The sequence below is a fragment of the Magallana gigas genome, chromosome 4 (assembly GCF_963853765.1).
Source record: "Magallana gigas chromosome 4, xbMagGiga1.1, whole genome shotgun sequence".
Taxonomy (NCBI): Eukaryota; Metazoa; Mollusca; class Bivalvia; order Ostreida; family Ostreidae; genus Magallana; species Magallana gigas.
This window is the reverse complement of record NC_088856.1, coordinates 9839318-9849576: the sequence shown is the minus strand read 5'-3', so window position 1 is coordinate 9849576 and position 10259 is coordinate 9839318. Positions and strand designations below refer to the sequence as shown.

General features: G+C 32.8%; 1 protein-coding gene across 1 annotated transcript in view; it reads right to left on the bottom strand.

Annotated features, from left to right (window-relative positions):
- Nucleotides 1–615: 615 nt before the first annotated feature.
- LOC109618431 (uncharacterized) overlaps nt 616–10259 on the bottom strand; it is a 42482-nt gene continuing 32838 nt past the window's right edge. Inside the window, exons 3-4 of the mRNA XM_066081230.1 lie at nt 3744–4253; nt 616–2557 (exon numbers count right to left, since the gene is read on the bottom strand). Of these exons, the coding sequence (XP_065937302.1) occupies nt 2091–2557; nt 3744–3978 (702 nt within the window). The 5' untranslated portion in view covers nt 3979–4253 and the 3' untranslated portion in view covers nt 616–2090. The remainder of the gene's footprint in view (nt 2558–3743; nt 4254–10259) is intronic.

The following is a 10259-nucleotide window of genomic DNA, read 5'->3' as shown; positions in this document are numbered from 1 at the left end:
CAAGAGAGAGGATGATATAGAGTCAGAGTCTCTGCCCAAGAGAGAGGATGATATTGATGCTTCAGAAGCAGAGCCATCAATCTGATACATAGGAAACAACCCTTCTTGGAGTACAACCAACCATGGTTTTAACTGTATTTTTTTTGTTCATAAGATGACCAAGTAATTGGCATACAGTTAAAACCATGGTTGGTTGTACTCCAAGAGGGACTATTTCCTATGTATCAGATTTGTTTGGGGGCTCTGTTAGTGAAAGGCAAATTGTCGAGGACTCTAATACTTTGTTTGATTGGTGGACAGTATCATGGCTGACCGTGGAATCATGGTCCAGGACCTTTTTGCAAATAAAAATGATTTTATAAACACACCTACAATGCTCAAGGGTAAATCTCAATTAAAACCCAAGAAAATGAATTTGAGGCAGAAAATTACAGAAAATTATTGCATGATCGAGGTTGCAAAAGGATAGACAAAGTTTTTAATTGTTTACAAAAAATGCATTTTAATAAGGAAAGGAAGAAAACCGTCGTTGATTGGCAAATGACCTATATCCAGCAAACTTTATAAATTATACGTATTTCAAAATTTAGAAAAACAAAATTACTATTTTTTCTATACGTTTATTTTTCAAACTTCAACTCAAACATGGATCATTAAGATTTAGTGACATAAAAAGACATTGCTATTTAAACATATTTTGTTAAAATATACAGTCATTCCCGTTATAACAAAAATGTGTCCTCATGTTTTAATTTCCGTCTCGGGAAAAATAAAATCGGCTGTAATATTATCTCCTAAAAATTTTCACGTGATTAGAATTGAATTATAAAAAACAAAGGAGACGACATATTGAGAAATATGGGACAAAAGAGACTATTAAATATACAATATAGATAAATATATCAAAGTATAACATTTGAGGGAGACAGCAAGATTCTAAATAACCTTGCTCGTGAAGAACTGGAATCTTTCGCCTCGGGAAATAGAGGAAATAGAATCTTACTGACTCCCTCAATGAAATACTTTAACTTTTTTGTCATACTGATACAGACAATCAATGAAAATAGGTTTAAATTTATGTAATCTTATTTTACATGTGCCAAACAAGTTTAAACAACTTAAACTAAGCTAAATTGCACGTGCGTCTTATTGTGACATAGGCAAGTTATGCTATACAATATGTAGATCAATTTGAAAAAACTAATCAAAAAAGGTGTTGCAACTAGAACTGAATTATTTGATAATGAATTATTTGATTATGAATATTCATGATATTTATGATTTTATTGGGAGTTGATTTTAATCAACTCTCCGATGCAGTTACTCAGACAAACCGAAAGTGAAACAGTGTTTGGACCTCAGCACAAATCATTGCTGCTGACAAGACTTCGTTCTTAAAAATAATTGATGAATTCTATGTAATGTATGCTAAAGCATTGTTTTTCAAGGAAGCTTATTTATAAATACCTTGAAAATAGTCAGATTTTAAATGTTACCAATAATTTAAATATTTTTTATAGTCGTATGTATTTCTACGCCAGAGTTCAATATAGTCTTGTTCAACTCGACGCTCGGCTGTCTCCGTAAATCCTTGTCGGAGATTTACGGTTTCAGCCGTGCGTTTGGTTGAACGAGATTAGAGTTCAATATTGCTTGGATCCATACAATTTTCGAGAAATATTTCTGTCACTGATACATAGTTTGAATGAATTAATTTTATCTTTAAATATTATTTAACATTATTCATATGGGGGTTTCTCGACATTCTTGTCGAAAAAGTCCAAAAATTCATATTATAAAAATGTGCGTAATTCAAATTAGAAAATACATGTACTTGTCATACAAAATAACATATCATTGATTTTAAAATAAATAAACATCGACAAAATCAACTCCCGTCAGTTCTTCAGTACTTTGATTCGGAATATTTCGGGAATTTTCCCTTAGCTAACAAAAATAAGTGTCAAGAACAGGTGTGTATCAGTTCATCGAACTCACTGTTTTGCAGGGAATCAGTCTACAAAATCCAACTCACATAAAAACCACTCGAGGTATATTCATCATTAAAAATTCCTAATTGACAATTTCTACTAATTGAAACACAATTCCTTATTGTCAAATAAGATATATCTAAACATGGCTCCAATTGTGTTGTTTATTTTTCGTATAGTGTGAAAGTTATAATTTCTAAGCTCTTGAATGCGGCCTGTTTTGAATATATGAAGTCCATAGCTGTGTGACCATTTATAGTTCTGATTAAACAAAACCAATCCATGTGGAAAGAACACACAGTGATGAGATATCACACGAAGCAGAGTAGGATACATCTGGGATAGCTTTGTTGCCATGAGTACCGAGTTGAGTCCCCATTGGGTCGGGTCGTAGAAACTGTAACTATCAATCCATTTGTTGATAAATGAGGCATCCTTTTTTGCAAATATCAAAGCACTGCCCATGGCCTTATCATGTGCCATCCCCATTGTACAGTTTGTGGTCCTGAATTCATCTTCAGATCTCAAAAAATACTGGTCCGTGTCTACATATATGCCCCCGTATTCTGAAATTAATGTTACGTTTGTAAAAAGTTACATGTATCATTAAAAAAATCTTAAAACAATCATCTTTTGCATTTTTTGAAATTTACTTTCGGTCGGTAATTTTGCTTATATTTCTATGAAATTCCTTTAATTTGTTAATAATATAGTATTGAGTAAACTGTCAAGAAGTATCAGGTTAAAGCAGAATGGAACAGGTATGGCAACGCACTTTGAAAAATTTACGCACATTGAAACAAAAAGGAATTCTAAATGCATTTAGTTTGGGACAAAATCCAAATACCTTGAAATTTAATTAATTTTTTATAAGTAAGAAATACGATTTAGTGTTCCCAATTCTTTGTACACAAAGATAACTATGATTAACCGTCAATGGGGTCAGAGAGGGGTAAACTATACGGTCCAATTACCAGTGTAGCATTGCACACAATTTTAATAAAGTTTTTAAATATCGACTGTTTAAAATGAAATGTTTTAAAGTGCTTTGTTTTTTTCTCATATTTAATTTTCAAAGTAAAATGTTACCAAAAAAATAGGGAATAAAGAGATACGACTTAAAAGTTACAATTATGATTTCTGAAATGTACATGTATCATTGTTATTTATTCATAGACTTTTAAACAAAAGTACATGAGCCATGTGTTCACAGATCACTAAAACATTTTAGTAAATATTTTCATTTCCTGCGCATACAGTATGTCCTTAGGATTTGAAAGGCACATTTTCATTAAGCATTTTTTAAAACAAATCAAATTCATTAAGATTTTGGTTTTATTAAATTAGTCATTTGATTAAAATCGTGACCATACTAAAAGTTTAAACTTTGGGTCTACAAATTAACCATCAGATCTGCGTAAAGATTTGTTTAGCTATAAACTATTATTTATTATTCATTAAAGAAAAATCCAAATATTTTACTACATAAATCTGGGTATTTGTCTACATGTTTATATTGAGCTATTCTTCAAAAAGCAATCACTACAGTCTAAAAATGGCCACGACTATTGAGCCCATTAAGCCATATTTAGGAAAAGAAGATAACAAAAAATTTTTAAATGAAAGCTTTATAACAAAAGGCTCAGAACTAAAACACATTGAATATATTTTTGTTCGATGTAAAGAAAGATTCTTTACTTTCGTATAGTATTTTTTTTACTTTCTTTAAACAGCACAATATCAGTTTCTTACCTTTTAATATCTTTAGTCTTACAATGTCTGATTTGTGTTGAACAAACTTAATCATTTTACCAGAAATCATCATTGGTGGCCTCATTTTCACCAGCACTATATTATCCACTATCTTTCGTAAAAGATTCCACCAAGTACCCGAGGGTAGAAGCTCATAATAAAGAAAAATCAAACATGGTTTCTGATATTTGTGAGCACTGTAGATACTAACAAAGTAAATAAAATCAAAGGTCATGTTTCCAAACCAGATGTAGTGAATCACGTTGGGTACAGGTTTGCCGTCCCCACAGAAGGAAGAAATGACCTCTCCGAGGCAAACATCCGGAAAAGCGAAAATCTGGTCGACTGATTTTTCATTCACCAAACTCTTTTTAACAGATATCGTCGAATTGGAACAAGATATTAAGGTCTGATATCGTTCTCTTCTTGTAAAATTAAATAAACTGGAGTTTAAAACACAGGGAACCGTTTTTGTGAATGTCCAATCATATCCACCAATGGGCACAGCATCTAAAAAAGACATCGACATACTTACTGTAGAAATAAACATTTATAAAAGCAGTGATAAAGAGAGTTACATTCAATTCTTTTCCAACTGAGGCGTTTATAATGCACGGAATTTCAAATACATCAATCAAAAATAAGATTGTTTTTAATTTGTAAGAATTTCACGATATACGTTTAAGAACCGTTCTAACCAGGGTACGCATACAGAATTTAAGTCATGCAGTAAATGTACCATTAAATAGAAAGACAATCTTTCAAACTAAAATGATATTTTTCAACAATTATCAGGCGTCTTTTTATGTGTTTATCCAGAATTTTCAGATTTTCCCCCAATTAATAAAATCAAAACGTTTTCCATGTGTGTAGCTATGCTACTGCATTTAAATATACCGTTGTTGCCTGTTCGTAGTTACAATGTATAATCCTAGCCTTTTTGTCTTCTATAAAAGTTCTTATTATCCTTTATTACCTAATCAAAGGGATTTTGTTGTTTTATTACAAATTAAATATTTGCGTCTATTTTGAACTGCCAGTCAATAGACTGCGATCTATTAGGCCGTCGGTCAATAGACTGCGATCTCAGAAAGCATGTACGTACGAAAGCCGAGAAGGATCATTCGAGATTCGAGATTCAAAATACGAGATTCGAAATACGAGATTCAAGATTCAAAATTCGAGATTCAATATCTAAATTAACCAATCAAATCAAGCACCTGAAAATATGTATCCTAGCGACATCAAACTGTTCTAAATAAAAATCATCCGTACATGCTCTTATATACAAATAAATGTTCACTTCTCTCTACCTAACTATATAATTATTTGTATTTACTTTTACACAGAATATCTAAGTAGACTAGTAATAATGCAGTGTGCTTCGCGGATCTAAGTGATTTTTGTTTGCCCTGGTGCATTTCCACCTGATGCGTTTGAACCCTGGGGTATTTCACCACCAGTAATAGTTTAAAACCCGGGTTTATTCACCCCTTTTGTGTAAAAATGCGGTTTTGGTGGAGAACTCCATTAGCGTAGCTAATTTTTTCTGTAGGGGGGTCCTAGGCCAATTTTAAATAATTTTACTATGTAAATTTAATAAGCTCCAATTTTCCCCGAGGAGGGGGTCCAGATCCCCTGACCCCCTCCTTTCTAGATCCGCGCATGAAGATTAGTACATGTATCTAAATAATCTAATTATAAATAATCAGTCCGGCTTCACCAGTAAATATAAGCATTACTTATCTCCTTTTTATGTATGCATACAGTCATACACTAGTACTATGATGATAAACAAATCGTTGAGATATTATCACATCATACGGAATTATCAATTAATACAATTTTTTTCCTTTTCCTCAGTAAACAACTTATTATGAGTCTTACTTTTGGAATTGCTTTCAATATAAAAGGATACTTACTATCTACAATTAAAGGTAGGGATGATAGGGTGCCAATTTGTTCACATTGCCGATTTCTTGTGCAGGGAACAGTGAAACTTTTAAAAAATTTGATTGTGCATGAATATTTCAAAATTAATTGTTGAACATGTATTTTGTTATAATTCATTCATTGATATATCAACAAGAAAGAATAAAAGGTATAGACAAGCATATGTATCACAGGCAAGTTAAGTTTCTCTGTAGTTTCCTACCCCCCCCCCCCCCCCCCCGCACCAAAACTGACAATAATACATATCAATCATACAAATGTTTACTTTGTATGTAAGTAAATCTCTAAAGATGTAAATAAGCACTGCAAACAAAGATGTGTGTATTTAATATACTACTACATTACACTTAGCCAGATGAAATGTAGTCAGGATGAAGCTACAAGGAGTGAGTGGTGCAAATTTACCAATTTGTCGCCATTCACACAGAACACCAAATAAAGAAACTGTGAGTGGTGTGTTGAATGCATAAAAGATGGCGGCAAATTATCTCAAATAATCAGTGCAAAAACCAACAAATAGGCTGTTATTTGTTACCTATCCTGCAAAAACATTGATAGAAAATGTTATCGTCACATAACATAGCCGATTAAGTTAATGTGTACATATGGGCAACGTACATGTAATTCTAATATACAAGAAGGCGGACGTATCAGGCGGGGATCCAGAAAATTAAATTTAAAAAATGATCGGTTGAATTACATTAAATGCTTTGAAAATTGTTTTAAACTATGGCACGGGTCAAAATGCACGATAGAAGCTATGTACAGTGTAATTGGAAACTTTTATTTTATATCAATATGTAGTATTACCTATTATAACAAATGAGAGTATAGCACAACTGCCACAAGCAATACATGTCCTTTACCGGCACCACCTCCCTCCCCATAAAAAATGAAACAATTGTCGTTTTATTTGCTAAAATGTGTGTGTTTCAAGATTTTTTTAAAGGACATACCCGATTAGAATTGAAAAAAGAGTCTACTAATTTTGTCAACATTTTTAGATTCATTTGGTTATATTTTGGTCCATTTGGATAAATAGATACACCAGCGCAGCTCTAATTTATATAAAATCAGGCCATAAATTCAAAATATTTTCAAAAATTAATAGCTCTAAATCCAGTGAATAAAAAAGGAAAGCAAGTCGAACTCGATGAGTGCTAATATCTGTGTTGAATGAATGGTACAGTAGGATATGCGCAAAAAAGTCCCGTCTACTCTTTCCTATTCTATATTTATTGGAAAATCAAATCCGATTATAAGAGTCAAATTAAAAATCAAGTACGGATATGTACTTGTTTATCGAAAGTAAAACTACTCATAATTTATCTACAGTGCATCGTTATGGAGCTACACAGAAAGTTTTATATTAATTTGCCGAGCCAAATAAAAAAAACCTGGAAAACGAAGAGAAAAAAAAGTGGGGACAGTATAACTGACAAATTAATTAGGACTATATAGCCTTCCCCCCTCTTGAAATCTATATAATGAAAACAGATTATTGAGTACAACATCCGCACACAATTTAAAGAAAATTTCTTGGTTTTTTTTTACCATTTTCGCTAGCTAATAATACCCCAAACCCCCTCACGGAAAAGGAAATGCTAGGTGATGAGAGAGAGAGAGAGAGAGAGAGAGAGAGAGAGAGAGAGAGAGAGAGAGAGAGAGAGAGAGAGAGTCGATGTAAATCACAGGTGCGGTAACACCGTTAAAATTAAAGCTTGCTAGTTGGTCTGCCCTTAGAGACTACCCTAGCTACCTCCTCTCTTTTCTCCTTTTAGAGGTTTAATTATTGTCTATATATGCTTGTATCAAATCAAATCAATTTCAAATTCTAAATCAAAATTGAATTTGACACTACAAAACTCCCTCTCTCTCTCTTTCTCTCTGTCTGTCTGTCTGTCTGTCTCTCTCTCTCTCTCTCTCTCTCTCTCTCTCTCTCTCTCTCTCTCTCTCTCTCTCTCTCTCTCTCATATCGACAATGGCATTGCCACACCATACAATACACTATTCTTATCCGGATTGTTGTCGTTAAGGTTGTAAATCAATATATCTTCTATCGTTTAAAACTTTATCATAACCTATATTTTTGACATGTCGATTATTTCATTGAGTTTTGTTTCATAGCTAAAACCACACTCAGTTTTTATTATTTAGATTAAACAGATCTTTCTTCGCGAGCCGATTTTTACACAGTTGGGGCGAATACACTTCGGGTTAAAATTGTTCGGGGGGAAATGCATACAGGGCAAACAAAACCACTTAGATTCGCAAAGCCAACAGCGTTATCACTAATTTAATTGTTTATACTGTGTGGGGTTAATTCATCAATGTTAATTTTACCATTTTATAACCACTATATATGAGCTGTTAAGACATTTATTTGTAGGAAAGAGCATGTACGAATAATCTTTATTTAGAACAGTTTGATGTTGCTAGGATACAGGTTTCAGATCCATGATTTGATTGGTTAATTTAGATATTGAATCTCGAATTTCGAATCTTGAATCTCGTATATCGAATCTCGTATTTTGAATCTCGAATCTCGAATGATCCTTCTCGGCTTTCGTATGTACGTTGTAATGTTACATCCTTTCTCAGGGAATGTATATTTCTTTACGTAGACGCTGTTTTTAGTACTTGATGAAACCAAATTCAATGTTATCAAAATGAAGTATCAAATAATCAAAAGTTTTAAAGCCTCATATAAGGTAAAAGATTGGGTTGAAGCCTCCTCCTTCTTTGTGTAAACTGATATTAAATTGAGATGTTGTAATGCATGCAACAGGTTTGGTGCATGTAAAAGACGGGGAAAAAAATCTTAGTATATTGCATAATGGCACGAAAACCATCTGCAAATTGTAAACACAGAAAACTAAAAAAGGAATTAGGTAATAAAACAATTATTTAATGCTTGAACAGTCAATAGACCAGATTTTTTTCCCTTGGTGCAGGGAACAGCTCAGTATGATCTACTGTGGAATCATTAATTTTCGTGGGGGCCAATTTTCGTGGATTGCTGAAATTGTATAGGTTCGTGGGGACGTAATTTCGTGTATTTTCTTATACCTACAAAACGAAATATGACTTTATAACCCTAATATATTATTCGTGGAGGATGTTAATTCATGGATGAGAGGTACCCACGAAATCCACGAAAATTGAGCCACCACGAATTCTAATGATTCCACAGTATTGCCCTCGGCCGTTGGCCTCGGGCAATAGATCATACTGAGCTGTTCCCTGCACCTCGGGAAAATATTCTGGTCTATTGACTGCTCAAGCATTAAATAATTGTATAATATAAATCAACGAACTATGGAATCCAGATATGACCTTGTAGTTCACTATCGCATCATCGCACTAATGCGATGACAATGATGCGATGGCGCGACAAGGCGATGACGATGGTGCGATGTCATGATGAAGCGATAGTGCGATGACACGATGGTACGACAGTGATAGCGACCTCTATTGCGTTATCGTCAGTTTTCTGTCGTGCTATCGTCATCGTGTCATCGCGCCATCACTCTAACGACTTTCTTTAAAAAGGGTTGTATTCAAAGCAGCCATTGAACAACACAGAAAGCTGTTGATAATATTTCTTTGATGGATACGATAATAGCTTAAAAAAATAAAAAAAAATAGTTATTCGACCTAAGATTTGATCGTCCAATGAAAAAAAGTCTAATTTCAGTTTGTTAATCAATAGTCACGTAGTACCATGGGAATGGATAGAACATTTTTTGTGTAAAAGGTTTTACATGGGAATAACAAATAATGTCCGTTGAGGATTCGAATGGTGTATTTGTAAATAAATTCATTACTGACAAAGTAATGTACAGGTAAAGTGCAGGTAACATTTGACAAAAACTCAATTTTATTTGCAAAATACAAAGAGAGAAATTTGTATAAAGTACATAATCTTTTAATTCTAATAATAAAACAATACATATTTGTAAGTAGATATAAAGAAGTTCCAAAAATGAAATTCAGTGCACATGAAAATATAATGAAAAATAGAATATCTGTACATAAATATATTTTTCTTAAAAACTGTAGATTCTCAGAGTTTGAAAGACACTGCAAAAAATATGTGACTTATTATTATTACATACTAGTTATATTTATCAGATTTATTAGGTAAATGATAAATAACTAACCCCCCCCCCCCACCACCACCACAAACATACTTTTCTTTCACCTCATTTTCACTGACTTTAACTTCCCTTTTCAAGTAGTGTAAAGGTGCATTTGTAAACGAGTCATATGTGGAATATACAGTATATGCGACTTAGGCGGCCTACATTATTTTCTTATACTTTAAGAGACAATCTGTTACATTTTGAGATGTGTGTACTTCTATCCTTTGTATCCTTCTCTACTGTCTTTGTCAATAAAACTTTCAAAATAAAGTAACGTACAGGTGTATATATTTTTGAATGTACGTACATGTACATACATATAAGCCCTACAGATATATCATAAGAAAAAGATGTCATGTAATTATATTGTACATGATTTCCATCTAAATTTGAATTAAATATTAACTATTTATAGTTA